At 35.7% G+C, this 22,413-nt stretch overlaps 1 protein-coding gene across 1 annotated transcript; it reads right to left on the bottom strand.

Moving 5' to 3' along the window:
• Window positions 1–13,059: 13,059 nt before the first annotated feature.
• On the bottom strand, window positions 13,060–20,447 carry LOC117340036. The gene is made up of 5 exons (XM_033901786.1): window positions 20,356–20,447; window positions 16,717–16,836; window positions 15,773–15,923; window positions 15,046–15,228; window positions 13,060–13,913 (listed from the first exon to the last, which is right to left on the bottom strand). The coding sequence occupies exons 1-5, from the start codon at window positions 20,419–20,421 to the stop codon at window positions 13,459–13,461; spliced, it is 975 nt and encodes a 324-aa protein (XP_033757677.1). The 5' UTR covers window positions 20,422–20,447; the 3' UTR covers window positions 13,060–13,458.
• Window positions 20,448–22,413: the final 1,966 nt, after the last annotated feature.

The following is a 22,413-nucleotide window of genomic DNA, read 5'->3' as shown; positions in this document are numbered from 1 at the left end:
GATACAGAGGGATAAGATAGATATCGTTACTGTTAGTTAGATACAGAGGGATAAGATAGATATCGTTACTGTTAGATACAGAGGGATAAGATAGATATCGTTACTGTTAGATACAGAGGGATAAGATAGATATCGTTACTGTTAGATACAGAGGGATAAGATAGATATCGTTACTGTTAGTTAGATACAGAGGGATAAGATAGATATCGTTACTGTTAGATACAGAGGGATAAGATAGATATCGTTACTGTTAGTTAGATACAGAGGGATAAGATAGATATCGTTACTGTTAGATACAGAGGGATAAGATAGATATCGTTACTGTTAGATACAGAGGGATAAGATAGATATCGTTACTGTTAGTTAGATACAGAGGGATAAGATAGATATCGTTACTGTTAGTTAGATACAGAGGGATAAGATAGATATCGTTACTGTTAGTTAGATACAGAGGGATAAGATAGATATCGTTACTGTTAGTAGATACAGAGGGATAAGATAGATATCGTTACTGTTAGTTAGATACAGAGGGATAAGATAGATATCGTTACTGTTAGATACAGAGGGATAAGATAGATATCGTTACTGTTAGATACAGAGGGATAAGATAGATATCGTTACTGTTAGTTAGATACAGAGGGATAAGATAGATATCGTTACTGTTAGTTAGATACAGAGGGATAAGATAGATATCGTTACTGTTAGTTAGATACAGAGGGATAAGATAGATATCGTTACTGTTAGTTAGATACAGAGGGATAAGATAGATATCGTTACTGTTAGATACAGAGGGATAAGATAGATATCGTTACTGTTAGATACAGAGGGATAAGATAGATATCGTTACTGTTAGTTAGATACAGAGGGATAAGATAGATATCGTTACTGTTAGTATACAGAGGGATAAGATAGATATCGTTACTGTTAGTTAGATACAGAGGGATAAGATAGATATCGTTACTGTTAGTTAGATACAGAGGGATAAGATAGATATCGTTACTGTTAGATACAGAGGGATAAGATAGATATCGTCACTGTTAGTATACAGAGGGATAAGACAGATATCGTTACTGTTAGTTAGATACAGAGGGATAAGATAGATATCGTTACTGTTAGATACAGAGGGATAAGATAGATATCGTTACTGTTAGATACAGAGGGATAAGATAGATATCGTTACTGTTAGTTAGATACAGAGGGATAAGACAGATATCGTTACTGTTAGTTAGATACAGAGGGATAAGATAGATATCGTTACTGTTAGTTAGATACAGAGGGATAAGATAGATATCGTTACTGTTAGATACAGAGGGATAAGATAGATATCGTTACTGTTAGTTAGATACAGAGGGATAAGATAGATATCGTTACTGTTAGATACAGAGGGATAAGATAGATATCGTTACTGTTAGTAGATACAGAGGGATAAGATAGATATCGTTACTGTTAGATACAGAGGGATAAGATAGATATCGTTACTGTTAGTTAGATACAGAGGGATAAGATAGATATCGTTACTGTTAGTTAGATACAGAGGGATAAGATAGATATCGTTACTGTTAGTTAGATACAGAGGGATAAGATAGATATCGTTACTGTTAGTTAGATACAGAGGGATAAGATAGATATCGTTACTGTTAGATACAGAGGGATAAGATAGATATCGTTACTGTTAGATACAGAGGGATAAGATAGATATCGTTACTGTTAGTTAGATACAGAGGGATAAGATAGATATCGTTACTGTTAGTTAGATACAGAGGGATAAGATAGATATCGTTACTGTTAGTTAGATACAGAGGGATAAGATAGATATCGTTACTGTTAGATACAGAGGGATAAGATAGATATCGTTACTGTTAGTTAGATACAGAGGGATAAGATAGATATCGTTACTGTTAGTTAGATACAGAGGGATAAGATAGATATCGTTACTGTTAGTTAGATACAGAGGGATAAGATAGATATCGTTACTGTTAGTTAGATACAGAGGGATAAGATAGATATCGTTACTGTTAGTTAGATACAGAGGGATAAGATAGATATCGTTACTGTTAGTTACAGAGGGATGAGATAGATATCGTTACTGTTAGTAGATACAGAGGGATAAGATAGATATCGTTACTGTTAGTATACAGAGGGATAAGATAGATATCGTTACTGTTAGTTAGTTACAGAGGGATAAGATAGATATCGTTACTGTTAGATACAGAGGGATAAGATAGATATCGTTACTGTTAGTTAGATACAGAGGGATAAGATAGATATCGTTACTGTTAGTTAGATACAGAGGGATAAGATAGATATCGTTACTGTTAGATACAGAGGGATAAGATAGATATCGTTACTGTTAGATACAGAGGGATAAGATAGATATCGTTACTGTTAGTTAGATACAGAGGGATAAGATAGATATCGTTACTGTAGTTAGATACAGAGGGATAAGATAGATATCGTTACTGTTAGTTAGATACAGAGGGATAAGATAGATATCGTTACTGTTAGTTAGATACAGAGGGATAAGATAGATATCGTTACTGTTAGTTAGATACAGAGGGATAAGATAGATATCGTTACTGTTAGTTAGATACAGAGGGATAAGATAGATATCGTTACTGTTAGATACAGAGGGATAAGATAGATATCGTTACTGTTAGTTAGATACAGAGGGATAAGATAGATATCGTTACTGTTAGATACAGAGGGATAAGATAGATATCGTTACTGTTAGTTAGATACAGAGGGATAAGATAGATATCGTTACTGTTAGTTAGATACAGAGGGATAAGATAGATATCGTTACTGTTAGATACAGAGGGATAAGATAGATATCGTTACTGTTAGTTAGATACAGAGGGATAAGATAGATATCGTTACTGTTAGTTAGATACAGAGGGATAAGATAGATATCGTTACTGTTAGTTAGATACAGAGGGATAAGATAGATATCGTTACTGTTAGATACAGAGGGATAAGATAGATATCGTTACTGTTAGTTAGATACAGAGGGATAAGATAGATATCGTTACTGTAGTTAGATACAGAGGGATAAGATAGATATCGTTACTGTTAGTTAGATACAGAGGGATAAGATAGATATCGTTACTGTTAGATACAGAGGGATAAGATAGATATCGTTACTGTAGTTAGATACAGAGGGATAAGATAGATATCGTTACTGTTAGTTAGATACAGAGGGATAAGATAGATATCGTTACTGTTAGTTAGATACAGAGGGATAAGATAGATATCGTTACTGTTAGTTAGATACAGAGGGATAAGATAGATATCGTTACTGTTAGATACAGAGGGATAAGATAGATATCGTTACTGTTAGTTACAGAGGGATAAGATAGATATCGTTACTGTTAGTTATACAGAGGGATAAGATAGATATCGTTACTGTTAGTTAGATACAGAGGGATAAGATAGATATCGTTACTGTTAGTTAGATACAGAGGGATAAGATAGATATCGTTACTGTTAGATACAGAGGGATAAGATAGATATCGTTACTGTTAGTTAGATACAGAGGGATAAGATAGATATCGTTACTGTTAGATACAGAGGGATAAGATAGATATCGTTACTGTTAGATACAGAGGGATAAGATAGATATCGTTACTGTTAGTTAGATACAGAGGGATAAGATAGATATCGTTACTGTTAGATACAGAGGGATAAGATAGATATCGTTACTGTTAGTTAGATACAGAGGGATAAGATAGATATCGTTACTGTTAGTTAGATACAGAGGGATAAGATAGATATCGTTACTGTTAGTATACAGAGGGATAAGATAGATATCGTTACTGTTAGTTAGATACAGAGGGATAAGATAGATATCGTTACTGTTAGTTAGATACAGAGGGATAAGATAGATATCGTTACTGTTAGATACAGAGGGATAAGATAGATATCGTTACTGTTAGATACAGAGGGATAAGATAGATATCGTTACTGTTAGTTAGATACAGAGGGATAAGATAGATATCGTTACTGTTAGTTAGATACAGAGGGATAAGATAGATATCGTTACTGTTAGTTAGATACAGAGGGATAAGATAGATATCGTTACTGTTAGATACAGAGGGATAAGATAGATATCGTTACTGTTAGATACAGAGGGATAAGATAGATATCGTTACTGTTAGATACAGAGGGATAAGATAGATATCGTTACTGTTAGTTACAGAGGGATAAGATAGATATCGTTACTGTTAGTTAGATACAGAGGGATAAGATAGATATCGTTACTGTTAGTTAGATACAGAGGGATAAGATAGATATCGTTACTGTTAGTTAGATACAGAGGGATAAGATAGATATCGTTACTGTTAGTTAGATACAGAGGGATAAGATAGATATCGTTACTGTTAGATACAGAGGGATAAGATAGATATCGTTACTGTTAGTTAGATACAGAGGGATAAGATAGATATCGTTACTGTTAGTTAGATACAGAGGGATAAGATAGATATCGTTACTGTTAGTTAGATACAGAGGGATAAGATAGATATCGTTACTGTTAGATACAGAGGGATAAGATAGATATCGTTACTGTTAGTTACAGAGGGATAAGATAGATATCGTTACTGTTAGTTAGATACAGAGGGATAAGATAGATATCGTTACTGTTAGTATACAGAGGGATAAGATAGATATCGTTACTGTTAGTTAGATACAGAGGGATAAGATAGATATCGTTACTGTTAGTTAGATACAGAGGGATAAGATAGATATCGTTACTGTTAGTTAGATACAGAGGGATAAGATAGATATCGTTACTGTTAGTTAGATACAGAGGGATAAGATAGATATCGTTACTGTTAGTTAGATACAGAGGGATAAGATAGATATCGTTACTGTTAGTTATACAGAGGGATAAGATAGATATCGTTACTGTTAGTTAGATACAGAGGGATAAGATAGATATCGTTACTGTTAGATACAGAGGGATAAGATAGATATCGTTACTGTTAGATACAGAGGGATAAGATAGATATCGTTACTGTTAGTTAGATACAGAGGGATCAGATAGATATCGTTACTGTTAGTATACAGAGGGATAATATAGATATCGTTACTGTTAGTTAGATACAGAGGGATAAGATAGATATCGTTACTGTTAGTTAGATACAGAGGGATAAGATAGATATCGTTACTGTTAGTTAGATACAGAGGGATAAGATAGATATCGTTACTGTTAGATACAGAGGGATAAGATAGATATCGTTACTGTTAGATACAGAGGGATAAGATAGATATCGTTACTGTTAGTTAGATACAGAGGGATAAGATAGATATCGTTACTGTTAGTTAGATACAGAGGGATAAGATAGATATCGTTACTGTTAGTTAGATACAGAGGGATAAGATAGATATCGTTACTGTTAGTTAGATACAGAGGGATAAGATAGATATCGTTACTGTTAGTAGATACAGAGGGATAAGATAGATATCGTTACTGTTAGTTAGATACAGAGGGATAAGATAGATATCGTTACTGTTAGTTAGATACAGAGGGATAAGATAGATATCGTTACTGTTAGTTAGATACAGAGGGATAAGATAGATATCGTTACTGTTAGTAGATACAGAGGGATAAGATAGATATCGTTACTGTTAGTTAGATACAGAGGGATAAGATAGATATCGTTACTGTTAGATACAGAGGGATAAGATAGATATCGTTACTGTTAGTTAGATACAGAGGGATAAGATAGATATCGTTACTGTTAGTTAGATACAGAGGGATAAGATAGATATCGTTACTGTTAGATACAGAGGGATAAGATAGATATCGTTACTGTTAGTTAGATACAGAGGGATAAGATAGATATCGTTATTGTTAGTTAGATACAGAGGGATAAGATAGATATCGTTACTGTTAGTTAGATACAGAGGGATAAGATAGATATCGTTACTGTTAGTTAGATACAGAGGGATAAGATAGATATCGTTACTGTTAGTTAGATACAGAGGGATAAGATAGATATCGTTACTGTTAGTTAGATACAGAGGGATAAGATAGATATCGTTACTGTTAGTTAGATACAGAGGGATAAGATAGATATCGTTACTGTTAGTTAGATACAGAGGGATAAGATAGATATCGTTACTGTTAGATAGATACAGAGGGATAAGATAGATATCGTTACTGTTAGTAGATACAGAGGGATAAGATAGATATCGTTACTGTTAGATACAGAGGGATAAGATAGATATCGTTACTGTTAGTTAGATACAGAGGGATAAGATAGATATCGTTACTGTTAGTTAGATACAGAGGGATAAGATAGATATCGTTACTGTTAGATACAGAGGGATAAGATAGATATCGTTACTGTTAGATACAGAGGGATAAGATAGATATCGTTACTGTTAGTTAGATACAGAGGGATAAGATAGATATCGTTACTGTTAGTTACAGAGGGATAAGATAGATATCGTTACTGTTAGATACAGAGGGATAAGATAGATATCGTTACTGTTAGTTAGATACAGAGGGATAAGATAGATATCGTTACTGTTAGTTAGATACAGAGGGATAAGATAGATATCGTTACTGTTAGTTAGATACAGAGGGATAAGATAGATATCGTTACTGTTAGATACAGAGGGATAAGATAGATATCGTTACTGTTAGATACAGAGGGATAAGATAGATATCGTTACTGTTAGATACAGAGGGATAAGATAGATATCGTTACTGTTAGTTACAGAGGGATAAGATAGATATCGTTACTGTTAGATACAGAGGGATAAGATAGATATCGTTACTGTTAGTAGATACAGAGGGATAAGATAGATATCGTTACTGTTAGATACAGAGGGATAAGATAGATATCGTTACTGTTAGATACAGAGGGATAAGATAGATATCGTTACTGTTAGATACAGAGGGATAAGATAGATATCGTTACTGTTAGTTAGATACAGAGGGATCAGATAGATATCGTTACTGTTAGATACAGAGGGATAAGATAGATATCGTTACTGTTAGATACAGAGGGATAAGATAGATATCGTTACTGTTAGTTAGATACAGAGGGATAAGATAGATATCGTTACTGTTAGTTAGATACAGAGGGATAAGATAGATATCGTTACTGTTAGTTAGATACAGAGGGATAAGATAGATATCGTCACTGTTAGTTAGATACAGAGGGATAAGATAGATATCGTTACTGTTAGATACAGAGGGATAAGATAGATATCGTTACTGTTAGATACAGAGGGATAAGATAGATATCGTTACTGTTAGTTACAGAGGGATAAGATAGATATCGTAACTGTTAGATACAGAGGGATAAGATAGATATCGTTACTGTTAGATACAGAGGGATAAGATAGATATCGTTACTGTTAGTTAGATACAGAGGGATAAGATAGATATCGTTACTGTTAGTTAGATACAGAGGGATAAGATAGATATCGTTACTGTTAGATACAGAGGGATAAGATAGATATCGTTACTGTTAGTTAGATAAAGAGGGATAAGATAGATATCGTTACTGTTAGATACAGAGGGATCAGATAGATATCGTTACTGTTAGTTAGATACGGAGGGATAAGATAGATATCGTTACTGTTAGATAGATACAGAGGGATAAGATAGATATCGTTACTGTTAGTTAGATACAGAGGGATAAGATATATATCGTTACTGTTAGATAGATACAGAGGGATAAGATAGATATCGTTACTGTTAGTTAGATACAGAGGGATAAGATAGATATCGTTACTGTTAGTTAGATACAGAGGGATAAGATAGATATCGTTACTGTTAGATACAGAGGGATAAGATAGATATCGTCACTGTTAGTTAGATACAGAGGGATAAGATAGATATCGTTACTGTTAGATACAGAGGGATAAGATAGATATCGTTACTGTTAGATACAGAGGGATAAGATAGATATCGTTACTGTTAGATACAGAGGGATAAGATAGATATCGTTACTGTTAGTTAGATACAGAGGGATAAGATAGATATCGTTACTGTTAGTTAGATACAGAGGGATAAGATAGATATCGTTACTGTTAGTTAGATACAGAGGGATAAGATAGATATCGTTACTGTTAGATACAGAGGGATAAGATAGATATCGTTACTGTTAGTATACAGAGGGATAAGATAGATATCGTTACTGTTAGTTAGATACAGAGGGATAAGATAGATATCGTTACTGTTAGATACAGAGGGATAAGATAGATATCGTTACTGTTAGTTAGATACAGAGGGATAAGATAGATATCGTTACTGTTAGTTAGATACAGAGGGATAAGATAGATATCGTTACTGTTAGATACAGAGGGATAAGATAGATATCGTTACTGTTAGTTAGATACAGAGGGATAAGATAGATATCGTTACTGTTAGATACAGAGGGATAAGATAGATATCGTTACTGTTAGATACAGAGGGATAAGATAGATATCGTTACTGTTAGTTAGATACAGAGGGATAAGATAGATATCGTTACTGTTAGATACAGAGGGATAAGATAGATATCGTTACTGTTAGTTAGATACAGAGGGATAAGATAGATATCGTTACTGTTAGTTAGATACAGAGGGATAAGATAGATATCGTTACTGTTAGATACAGAGGGATAAGATAGATATCGTTACTGTTAGTTAGATACAGAGGGATAAGATAGATATCGTTACTGTTAGTATACAGAGGGATAAGATAGATATCGTTACTGTTAGATACAGAGGGATAAGATAGATATCGTTACTGTTAGTTAGATACAGAGGGATAAGATAGATATCGTTACTGTTAGTTAGATACAGAGGGATAAGATAGATATCGTTACTGTTAGATACAGAGGGATAAGATATATATCGTTACTGTTAGTTAGTTACAGAGGGATAAGATAGATATCGTTACTGTTAGTTAGATACAGAGGGATAAGATAGATATCGTTACTGTTAGTTAGATACAGAGGGATAAGATAGATATCGTTACTGTTAGATACAGAGGGATAAGATAGATATCGTCACTGTTAGTTAGATACAGAGGGATAAGATAGATATCGTTACTGTTAGTTAGATACAGAGGGATAAGATAGATATCGTTACTGTTAGATACAGAGGGATAAGATAGATATCGTTACTGTTAGTTAGATACAGAGGGATAAGATAGATATCGTTACTGTTAGTTAGATACAGAGGGATAAGATATATATCGTTACTGTTAGATACAGAGGGATAAGATAGATATCGTTACTGTTAGATACAGAGGGATAAGATAGATATCGTTACTGTTAGATACAGAGGGATAAGATAGATATCGTTACTGTTAGATACAGAGGGATCAGATAGATATCGTTACTGTTAGTTAGATACAGAGAGATAAGATAGATATCGTTACTGTTAGATACAGAGGGATAAGATAGATATCGTTACTGTTAGATACAGAGGGATAAGATAGATATCGTTACTGTTAGATACAGAGGGATAAGATATATATCGTTACTGTTAGATACAGAGGGATAAGATAGATATCGTTACTGTTAGATACAGAGGGATAAGATAGATATCGTTACTGTTAGTTAGATACAGAGGGATAAGATAGATATCGATACTGTTAGTTAGATACAGAGGGATAAGATATATATCGTTACTGTTAGATACAGAGGGATAAGATAGATATCGTTACTGTTAGTTAGATACAGAGGGATAAGATAGATATCGTTACTGTTAGATACAGAGGGATAAGATAGATATCGTTACTGTTAGATACAGAGGGATAAGATAGATATCGTTACTGTTAGTTAGATACAGAGGGATAAGATAGATATCGTTACTGTTAGATACATAGGGATAAGATAGATATCGTTACTGTTAGTTAGATACAGAGGGATAAGATAGATATCGTTACTGTTAGTTAGATACAGAGGGATAAGATAGATATCGTTACTGTTAGATACAGAGGGATAAGATAGATATCGTTACTGTTAGTTAGATACAGAGGGATAAGATAGATATCGTTACTGTTAGATACAGAGGGATAAGATAGATATCGTTACTGTTAGATACAGAGGGATAAGATAGATATCGTTACTGTTAGTTAGATACAGAGGGATAAGATAGATATCGTTACTGTTAGATACAGAGGGATAAGATAGATATCGTTACTGTTAGTTAGATACAGAGGGATAAGATAGATATCGTTACTGTTAGATACAGAGGGATAAGATAGATATCGTTACTGTTAGATACAGAGGGATAAGATAGATATCGTTACTGTTAGTTAGATACAGAGGGATAAGATAGATATCGTTACTGTTAGATACAGAGGGATAAGATAGATATCGTTACTGTTAGTTACAGAGGGATAAGATAGATATCGTTACTGTTAGATACAGACGGATAAGATAGATATCGTTACTGTTAGTTAGATACAGAGGGATAAGATAGATATCGTTACTGTTAGTTAGATACAGACGGATAAGATAGATATCGTTACTGTTAGATACAGAGGGATAAGATAGATATCGTTACTGTTAGATACAGAGGGATAAGATAGATATCGTTACTGTTAGTTAGATACAGAGGGATAAGATAGATATCGTTACTGTTAGATACAGAGGGATAAGATAGATATCGTTACTGTTAGTTAGATACAGAGGGATAAGATAGATATCGTTACTGTTAGATACGGAGGGATAAGATAGATATCGTTACTGTTAGTTACAGAGGGATAAGATAGATATCGTTACTGTTAGTTAGATACAGAGGGATAAGATAGATATCGTTACTGTTATATTGGAAGTTTTAATGGACACAGATGAGATTTTTTAAATCCCTTTTTGGAAAAAAATCGGCTTAAAGTATTGGGAATAAGGCTATATGTTACACATAATCATAAAGACTCTCCGGTAATTGTACATGCAGTGATGACGTCATATTTTGTTCAAAACCCTTTTATCACAAATATGAAATTAAGAATTACGCTAATTGAAGGGGGAAGGGGGTAGACACGTCTATTAAGGAGGTCGGACAGTTAATAACGTATAAAAGATTTGTGTATTTCTTCATGTGTGAAAGGGGGGTCAATTTTATTGAGGAGGTCGTTTTCGGTCAGATATACATGAATATAAGTATTAAAGATACGTGTTTGTCTTTCAGTGTAAAGAGGGTATGGTGTTGTCAAATCGTTTGAGGAGGTCGACCGTCAATCAGTTATATCAGTATTAAAGATACGTTATTGACTTCATGTGTGAGTGGTGAAGGTGTTAGACAAGTGTATTGTGGAGGATGACCGTCAACAGTTATCTAAGTATTAAAGATAACTGATTGACTTCATGTGTGAGGTGAAGGAGGTTAGTTAAGTCTGTTGAGGACGGCCGTCGGTCATTTATGTAAGTAATAAAGAGAGGTGTTTGTTTCCAGGTGTGAAGGAAGGGACGGGTTATTCAAGTGTAATTAGGAGGTAATTAATATAACCGTCGGTCAGTTATGTAAGTATTAAAGATACGTGTTTGACATCATATACGTCGTGGGAGGGGGTACTCAAATCAACTTAGGAGGTCGGTCGCCGTTCTGTTATATAAGTATTAAAGAAACGTGTTGGACGTTATTCGTGAAGGGAAGGAGGGTAACCAAGTCTATTAAGGAGGTCGGTCGTTGGTCAGTTATATAAATGTTAAAATGAACAGTTTCTATACAAGGCCTAGTGTATGTACGGTAAACCATCCTTACCGTGGATGATCATTAACATATCGATTGTGAGTTTGCATAAGTTTATTATCATGTTACAGTGATATTGCATATTCGTTTTGTTGCCACCTTAATATTCGCACCAGTTAGGAGTATAGACTACGCAAAATGTGTACGTGATAATGATCATGCGTGTATGGTATTTGTCCCAGTTCTAGACATTTATGTGTTTACACTTGTAACTACCACAAACAAAGATGGTGTAAACGTTGGGAAATTCTTAAGTTTCAGAATAAAAACTGTTTGTCAGATTTCAATATATCCCTAAATGTCTTGTTCTCTTTGCTTTTAGGGGATAACATGACGGATGCCACATGTGGGGTCAAGAGACACGATACCATTAAGGGGTACTACGTATTACAATGTTATTTTTTACTTGTTTTACGCCCATTAAGTTCCATCCTGATTTCTTATCCTTTTCCATTTCTTCTTTTTCATTTGCCTCCTCCAGTTCTTGTTGTATGGTTTATCTTATTTACCCCCCGAGTTCTTGTTATGTTCATATTTACCCCTTCAATCTTCTGTTTTTATGTTGTCCCCTTCCACCCCAGTTCTTGTTACAAAATGTATTTCTGTTTTTATATTTTCCCCTTCCATCCATATTTCTGGATGAGTCTGGTTTTTTTTTTTATTTATGTAAAGATGTTCGTGAAATGCCTCTTTTGTTATTTGCCTTCTCCATCCACAGTTATGCCCCTTTAATTACTTATTTGCCCCGTTCCTGTTACATTATGCCAATTTCCCCCTCCCCTCCTAGATCCTGTTGTTATGTGGTGTATGTTGTGTCGTCCCTGTCACGAGGTGGGACGGTGTCGTCTGTCTTGTAACATTCGCTTTTCTTGCCTAAATAAATTGCTGTTAATAGCTTGGTATACATGATCAGTATAACATGTAGTTGTGCATCCCACATTTTTTTTCTCGAAAACCTATTTTTCAAAATGGCCGCCGGCTTCCCATTGGTTGAGGCTTGTCCGGACAACTCCTCCTAAAGTACTACTCCGATTTTAACGAAACTTGGTATACATGGTCAGTATAACATGTAGTTGTGCATCCCACATTTTTTTTTCTCGAAAAACCATTTTTCAAACTGGCCGCCGGCTTCTCATTGGTTGAGGCGTGTCCGGACAACTCCTCCTAAAGTACTACTCCGATTTTAACAAAACTTGGTATACATGATCAGTATAACACGTAGTTCAAAAAAATGGGAAATAAATAGGTGCACTCCTAGGTCAGGCAGGGGACTTTGTATTGCTGCTGAAATAATATCCATGCTTGTTTCTCTTAGTAATCCTTTCATAATGTAACTAACAAAATACTAACAATGTAGGGAGTATTCATTATATTTATTGAAACGTGAAGCGAATAGACGCACAACATCTTTACCATTTTAATTTGACTAAGGCCATAACAGCCCCTATGCCCAGCACAGATATTCCTCCAAGAAGAGGTAACTTGTCGATAGTTTTGTCCTTCAGTGATTTTTCATGTGACGATGTGTTGACATTAATATCGGATGTGTCCTTTCCATTGGATTTTTTCGTGTTATATTTCTTACCATCAACGTTACAATCATTTGACTCAGGAATAGGACACGCACCTTGCTCACTTAATCGTCTTAATTCTGATTGTGTTTGGCTGTTTTCGCCTGGTGTTCTTGAACTTTCCTCTTCTATCGTTTTCCTTTCATCGAAAGACCTATTACAATCTGAGGCCAGTTTCTCACTGTCACTCACTTTTTCCCCCGAAAAGTGTTCTTTCGTGATCTGGTAACCGAAGAGGCTCGTTATGCGGTCCAACATGTTTATTTGATAGAGAATGGGCTTCGTTTGTTTCATTGTCACTGGTCAGTGGGTCCAGCTCACTTGGAGAAACAGTCGACTCCTGTACTATATCTTTCAACGATGTGTCTTTGCTCTTTCGATTTAACATTCCCGTGGACAAAATGACATCACATCCATGTTCGTCAGCGTCCATGTGCTCTTTCTTGATCTTCGGCAATCTGTAACCAGTGACTTTTTGTATTTGTTCCAAAAGGTCAAATCTTTCGAGTTCGTTTAAAGCGATAACTAGGTTATGGAGAGTTGATTCCTCCCGCTGGCTCCAGTCCTCAAATAGTTTCTTCGTACATGATGCCTCGTTTTGGTTACATTTCATCCTGGTCACCTCTTCAATTGTATATTCTACAACACAACAGAGTACATAGCGTTAAAACATGCTGCTGTCACACATATTTGTACAATTAATGTATTTCAAACCGAATTCAACTCCATTTATAGACTGAACTTTATCTGAATTGGAAATGTCAACAACTAAAAAGGTCGGTTTCAGAAAAAATGAGAGCTTATAGAGGCGATGTTCGGAGCTGCTACTAATTCCAGTACAGTATATAAATGGCGTGCTGTCACTGTCCTCGTGTTTATCTGTTTTTAGTAAAAACAGTAAGAACAATCGATACTTACAGAATACCATTTATTACATAAGACAGTACAACTAGAGGATGTAACCGAATATGTACACAGCAACGAACCAGTGTCTGGTCTCTGTAATACACATCAGAAATAGTCGCACAAGTCAATGTATTGAGGACGGAACCATATTATTATCGGATGGTCTGACCTGACGGGCATTTCCATGGACTAGGAAGAAAGGACGATAAAGATGAAGAATGGTGGAAACAGTGAAGAAATCCTAGGGGTTAGAGTTAGAAAGACGAATCACGCACCAATACTGCACGTTCAAAAACACAACAAAAATAACGACACAAAAACGAAACAATATTTCAAACTCCAAATCGATTCAACGAGAGCAAAATATAAACAAAAGAGATTCCTGAAAAGGATAAAGAGCCAATAGGTTCCGGAAGAGTAAGCGTCTTCTGCTTCATCGACGAGACCCGCCATACAAATCTAGGTCACAGCGACACCCACCATACAGATCTAGGTCACGACGACACCCGCCATACAAATCTAGGTCACGGCGACACCCGCCATACAAATCTAGGTCACAGCGACACCCGCCATACAAATCTAGGTCACAGCGACATCCGCCATACAAATCTAGGTCACAGCGACACCCGCCATACAAATCTAGGTCACGACGACACCCGCCATACAAATCTAGGTCACGACGACACCCGCCATACAAATCAAGGTCAAATCCATGGTAAGTCATCACCACCAATACACTAACCTGTACATTTTTTATCTTAATTTCTTGCCATGGTAGTTGGAATGAAGTATTTTCGCGGATGAGGAGTGAAGTTTATACTTATTTATAATATTTAGACTCACAACAAATGGTTCATATTCTTACTCAAATGTGCCGCCATTGCTTCCCAGTTGTTCTCCACGTCCTGACTGTCCAGGATCTTTAGTATGGAGGATACCCGGGCCGGTAGATCCTTATATTTCGTGTCACCGCTATACAGCCTAGCCTTAGGAGGTGGAGTCTTTCGGCGAGTATGCTCAACTCGTGGTCTGCCATCTTCGTCTATTTCTGGTTTGATAGAGTAGAAAAGAAAACTTGGAATTACAAAAGGATGACGAGTTTGGATTGTCATTTATCATTTTCCTCTACCTTAGGACAAGAACTAGCCGGAAACGTGTGTTTCACAGATATAGGGACATCATCCTTTTACAAATTTCGAAATCTTACACTGTGCCTTCTTGACAAATCAAATAGCATTATCATGGAGAAGGCGTTATGGTGTTATGCTGCAGACCCAGAAAATATTATAGGTGTTGTTATATACATACATCATAATTTTGGTTTTGATATCAACCATAAGAGGCTCTCTGCTAAGATAAACATATACATGTACATGTACATGTAATATGAACATGAGAATAAGTTCCATAAAATTAATTAACGATGTTTCCTAACAATCATGTAAACAATGCTTAGGCGCGACTTTAATGGAAAACAAAACAAAAACAAACAAAAGCAAACAAAAAAAACCGAAAAATAACAACGCATCACAAAATGGGTATAGTCCTATCCGAACCAACCAGCATTATTATAGGTTTAGAGTACATCCCACCTTCTAGTTTATCAGCTAGTTGGTATAGGTTGGTGTGACGTAGGGCGACCAGAAGCTGGGGCCACCAGTTATCCATCCTTATCAGGTGATCGTACAACTTCATGGCGGCCTGACTTTTACTGTTTTGGCGTTGTCTGTTTTCTATTTCTTCCTGCAAAGTTACATAAAAGTTTTGTTATCCTCTCAATAACACAATCTCACATGTACGTTGTTTGGCATATGTAAAACTGTACACTCCTATTGTTGAGACTGGTGTAGGCAGTATGGTCTCAATTCAATGACATACAGTACAATATTACAGTACATCTCCATAGTGAACGAAGCTGCTGAACAATACGCTTAGTTTACACTAGGCTACCTACTGTAATGTGGAATCTCGATACAAATATAACCGTACAAAGGGACTAATGTGACGTCAGATGTGACTAACGTGACTGAATTGTAACCAATGGTGAACATACAAGGTGGTTTGAGTGACATGCAATGTGACTTACATGTATGTGAGGAGCGAAGTGATTAATATGATGTGGGGGGGGGGGGGGGGGTTACGTATGAGGTGACTAATGTTACATATGAGGTGACTAATGTTACATATGAGGTGACTAATGTGATATGAGAAGTGACTGATGTGACATGAGAAGTGACTTATGTGATGTGAGAGGTGACTAATGTGATGTGATGTGAGAGGTGACTAATGTGATGTGATATGAGAGGTGACTAATGTGATGTGAGAGGTGACTAATGTTACATATGAGGTGACTAATGTGGTGTGAGAGGTAGCTGATGTGACCTGTGATGTGACTAAGGTCATCCACAGGGTGATGCGACGTACGAGGTGACTTATGACTATGTATGAGATGACTGACCAGTTTTGATTTTATGATGTGACTAATTTGGGGGTAGAAGTGACATACTTGATATGAAGTGAGTGTGTTTGATCTTACCCTGCTGGACTGCGTTAGACACTGGAGGTAAGGGAGGAGTTCTATTGGATCAACTTTCCTCGTGAATTCTGGCAGGTGTTGATTCAATTGTCTGATTCTCTTGTCGTCTAGAAACGTCATCTAAATAGTCCATGAAAAAAAAAGAATTGTAAAATTTACATCAATTTACATTATATTACGTCCAGAAGTGGAAGTATCGCCCGAGGGCTGATTTTTGATGATGGGTATGAAATATAAATGGTCATGGTTATAATACAGATAATGATTGATATATGATAATGATTATTGAATAAAATAAACAATCCGAACACTTTCCGGATGTTTGTAATATCGTCAACTCTATTCTCACAATATACGAGCAAAACGGGACATCTTTTGTGTAGACGTAGTAACGCTGTCTGGGCCACCTGTGGTCCGGGCGATACCACGTTCTACTGTGACAATATAAAGGTAAGAATTCCTCATTTTAAGGACAAGTCCACGGGAGTTTGCTGTACAAGAATGGCATCATATATTTCCACTAAAGTTACGAAAAAAAACCATACAGGAATGTACACTATACGAATCTGAACACCTTGGATAGGTGGATTATGACACTTGTACTCCCCATATTATGTATACGACAGCATGAATAATCAATATCATCAAATATAATAACGGAATCCCAAAAGAGTATATACATGTAATTATTATATTTATGGCAACTAGTTGATATCAATAAATGACTGGTGTGGATCAGTAATTGGCAAAAAACTTTTGCATGAACATTTTTGAAAAGTTGACTAGCCGACGAACGTTTGGTCTGAATGGCAACGCACGTGCACAAGTAACCGGGTCTTCTTGTCAATGCACACCCGGAATAAGTCTACACGGGTTAGCCACACGCTTACCTATGTCTGGTTAACTTGCACGCTTTTTTGTGTGTAATGTTAAACTAGAGAATTCAGAGAGCTTACCTAAAATGTTGTTTTTTTTGTGTGTGAAACAGTTACAATAATATTGTATTAGTGTTTATCTATGTCGTGTCAGGCTTTTTATGTAAAAACAATCTTCAAAAGCTCAAATTAGACAGTTTATATTATGGTTTTACATGAATATAAATAGCCGTTTTCATCATGAAAATTATCACTAATACAATGATATTATTGTAGCTGTTACACCAAAATATATTTCAGATAAGTTTCTGAATTCTATAGTTTCTGATTATTTATATACCAATTATAAACTATGTCATTTTATCTAATTCAATTAATTTTATAATGAAATATATATTTTCAATGCTTCCGTAACTATCCCTTAACAAATATACCACATCAAAACAGTAGTGGAGGGGTTTATCATTGATTACAAACCGTTTGGTTATTTCTTAAATCTTACTCGGCACAAGTGAACTGAAGCAAATTAACGCGTTCTATGCAGCATACATGCGTGTGTATTTCATGCGTTTTTCATCTTGAACCAACCTTTGTTGCCATTGTGTTTACATGTAGATGTGTAGGTTAAATATTTTCTATGTGAGTATGTTTAGTCGATTTTGACAGTTAAGGCATTCCCTTGCACTTTCCTTAGCTAAGCATACTATTTTTTTTAGTATTTCAGAAGTATGTACTTGGTGTAAGTAGTTATTGTTTCATCATTTGTTGTATTTAGGATTGTGCAATCTCAAATTGTCCTTGGATCAAAAGTAACTTTTTAGACAGAAGCAATTTTTCTCAGAAACAAAACCCAGTGTCATTCACGGTCATTATCTATATTTATGACTATAACATAGAATAACTTGTTAAGTTCATAAGAGTTATCCCCCTTACATCAAACTTCCCAAAATGTTATCGTAATGTGTCACACAAGTCACGGATGTCACTCATAAAAAAACATGGCGTGGGATCTTCACCCATCAACACCAACATGATGTGTGATCTTAACGCAAAAACAACACGATGTGAGATCTTCATACATCAACAACATTTCGTTGTGAGGTCTTCAGGCAAAAACAACACGATGTGAGATATCCACTCATTAACAATACGATGTGAAATCTTCACTCATAAACAACACGATGTGAGATCTCCACTCATTAATAACACGATGTGGGATCTTCACCCATAAACAACACGATGTGGGATCTTCACCCATAAACAACACGATGTGAGATCTTCACCCATAAACAACATGATGTGGGATCTTCACCCATAAACAACACGATGTGGGATCATTACCCATAAACAACACGATGTGGGATCTTCACCCATAAACAACACGATGTGGGATCTTCACCCATAAACAACACGATGTGAGGTATTCACCCATAAACAAGACGATGTGGAATCTTCATCCATAAACAACAAGATGTGAGATTTTCACTCATAAACAACAAGATGTGAGATCTTCCTTCGTCAACAATACCTTGTGAGATCTTCACTCAACATGCTGTGATATCATCACACAAAAACAACATGACTTGTTATCGTATATGTCTATGTAACAGAGACTTATCTAAATGTCCACCTCCTCGGTAAGGTAAAATCACACACGTGTATATATTATACAGATACGTGTACCAGGTTCCTATAATCTTCACCTGTCTAACAATACTTTTAATGCGTTTATTTGTCAACTTGTTTGGCGACATTGTGATTTAAATCCTTCCCACCCACGCGTGTAACCACCGTGACTGATGTACATATATCTGATGTCACCACATCATCTTTTCATTTGTGGTTATAAGAGTGTTGAACCTTTAATATAACCAGATTTAGTCTAGAACAACTACGGCAGGTCAAAGTGTCTATATATTTACTGAAAATTACGTAAGATACTATAAATATAATTCAAATATCTATAAATCAGCTTAAACATTGCAATACAGGAATGTACAAGGTACCTTATTTATACATAGTAATACAGGAATGTACAAGTGACCTTATTTATACACTGTAATACAGGAATGTACAAGTGACCTTTCTTATACACTGTAGTACAGGAATGTACAAGGTACCTTATTTATACATTGTAATACAGGAATTGACAAGGTACCTTAGTTATACAATGTAATACAGGAATGTACAAGTGACCTTATTTATACATTGTAATACAGGAATGTACAAGTGACCTTATTCATACACTGTAATACAGGAATGTACAAGTGACCTTATTTATACATAGTAATACAGGAATGTACAAGTGACCTTATTTATACACTGTAATACAGGAATGTACAAGTGACCTTATTTATACATTGTAGTACAGGAATGTACAACCTTAATTATGTATACATAGTACAGGAATGTACAAGGTATCTTATTTATACACTGTAATACCGGAATTGACAAGGTACCTTATCTATAAACACATAAGATATATCAAAGACATACGATTGCTCCATGAGGATTTCTTGACTTTTGCCTCGGCGCAGGATGGAAGGAATTCTGGTTCGCAGTTTCATTTTGACAGATATTATATATATAATTATTTGTATATAAGAAACTAAACGCCATATTCAGGACGTGTACATGTACGATTGTGTTGTTAACCTGTTGATATGTGCGCTAATTTAATACTAATAATGTTGATTATATTGTGTGGTACCTGTCAAATCTATGTAAACTGGTATCCTGAGCAGATAAGGAAAGATATACAAACCTTTTCATTTGATAACCACTCCAGGGTAAGTCTATGCTTACATGCTAAAATCCCACTGATAAACATGTACCTATGTCCAGCGATAAGATACAGTATCGCTAAAATGCACTGGATAAATAAAACGGGGAATTCCTTTAATAGGAGATTTCCTGCGTTATAAATAGATGCGTTTCCCCACCAACGTTGAAATATTGATTGGGAAATACATAAAGGATTACATAGTTCATATCTCGTTTCTTTATTCGAGATATATATCTATAGGATTATCTCACCCCTTTAATGTGTGACCGTATATGTCTGTATGACATGTGGTTGTTTTGTACGGCCTCTCTTTATTGGGTTGAGACCAACTATTTGTGTAGCATTCGTCATCCTTGGAATACCTGTATTTCTTTTTACTGAATGTTTTACTATATCAACCTTATAAAACATATGTAGGTACATATATTTCCTGCCTATCAGGATACCTTGAACCATAAGGTCATCATTGTGCAAATGTTGGCAGGACGCGTAGTATACGTACAGGTGTTTTATAATCTACAGCACGTCACAGATGAGTCAGAACTAAATCGAAAGTAGGATATTACACATTTACAATGTAGAATGGCATCACTGTGGTATTATCCGAATATTGATATAGCTAGAATCCGGAAGTTCCGATAGGAGAGCTAGTAATATTGCCGTACGCTACATTTGACACTTGGTACATGTAGAGTAGGATATCAGTCAAAGATTACATTTTTATATCTTACCATTCTGCCGTGACAGTCTTTATAGTTTGTAAATGTGGCCCCAATATCAACCCTGCATGTAACAAGTTGAAATGTTTTAAAGAAGTGTTTAATAGAATATTTACTTCGGGTTATGTTTGTAGATGTATGACGTTTAACCCTTAAACTATGTATTATACCGATTCCACATTTTACAAATTAGCTGTAACGCTGGGAAAGACAAGTCTGTATATTGAATTGTTGTTCCTTTCACCAAATGACACGTACGATCTAGATTGATACAATAAATAATCAGAGATGTCGATCCTTACACAATATATACCGTGATTCGTCGATCCTTACACAATATATACCGTGATTCGACGTTCCTTACACAATATATACCGTGATTCGTCGATCCTTACACAATATATACCGTGATTCGACGCTCCTTACACAATATATACCGTGATTCGTCGCTCCTTACACAATATATACCGTGATTCGTCGCTCCTTACACAATATATACTGTGATTCGTCGCTCCTTACACAATATATACCGTGATTCGACGCTCCTTACACAATATATACTGTGATTCGTCGCTCCTTCCACAATATATACCGTGATTCGTCGCTCCTCACACAATATTTACTGTGATTCGTCGCTCATTACACAATATATACCGTGATTCGTCGATCCTTACACAATATATACCGTGATTCGTCGATCCTTTCACAATATATACCGTGATTCGTCGCTCCTTACACAATATATACCGTGATTCGACGTTCCTTACACAATATATACCGTGATTCGACGTTCCTTACACAATATATACTGTGATTCGTCGCTCCTTCCACAATATATACCGTGATTCGTCGCTCCTCACACAATATTTACTGTGATTCGTCGCTCATTACACAATATATACCGTGATTCGTCGATCCTTACACAATATCTACCGTGATTCGTCGATCCTTTCACAATATATACCGTGATTCGTCGCTCCTTACACAATATTTACTGTGATTCGTCGCTCCTCACACAATAGATACCGTGATTCGTCGCTCCTTACACAATATATACCGTGATTCGTCGCTCCTTACACAATATATACCGTGATTCGACGTTCCTTACACAATATATACTGTGATTCGTCGCTCCTTCCACAATATATACCGTGATTCGTCGCTCCTCACACAATATTTACTGTGATTCGTCGCTCATTACACAATATATACCGTGATTCGTCGATCCTTACACAATATATACCGTGATTCGTCGATCCTTTCACAATATATACCGTGATTCGTCGCTCCTTACACAATATATACCGTGATTCGACGT

This window comes from Pecten maximus, chromosome 12 (genome assembly GCF_902652985.1).
Source record: "Pecten maximus chromosome 12, xPecMax1.1, whole genome shotgun sequence".
NCBI classification, from domain to species: Eukaryota; Metazoa; Mollusca; class Bivalvia; order Pectinida; family Pectinidae; genus Pecten; species Pecten maximus.
Note: the sequence above shows the minus strand (reverse complement) of the source record. Positions and strands in the feature narration are given on the sequence as shown.

Bases quoted from the DNA above. Each gene is read 5' to 3' on its own strand.
- LOC117340036 (XM_033901786.1), bottom strand. From the start codon at position 20,421: ATGTTTATCAGTGGGATTTTAGCATGTAAGCATAGACTTACCCTGGAG. The intron at 16,837-20,355 runs GTTTGTATATCT...TGGACTATTTAG, and splicing joins AGTGGTTATCAAATGAAAAG to ATGACGTTTCTAGACGACAA. The intron at 13,914-15,045 runs GTAAGAATATGA...GTTGTGTTGTAG, and splicing joins AGCAATGGCGGCACATTTGA to AATATACAATTGAAGAGGTG.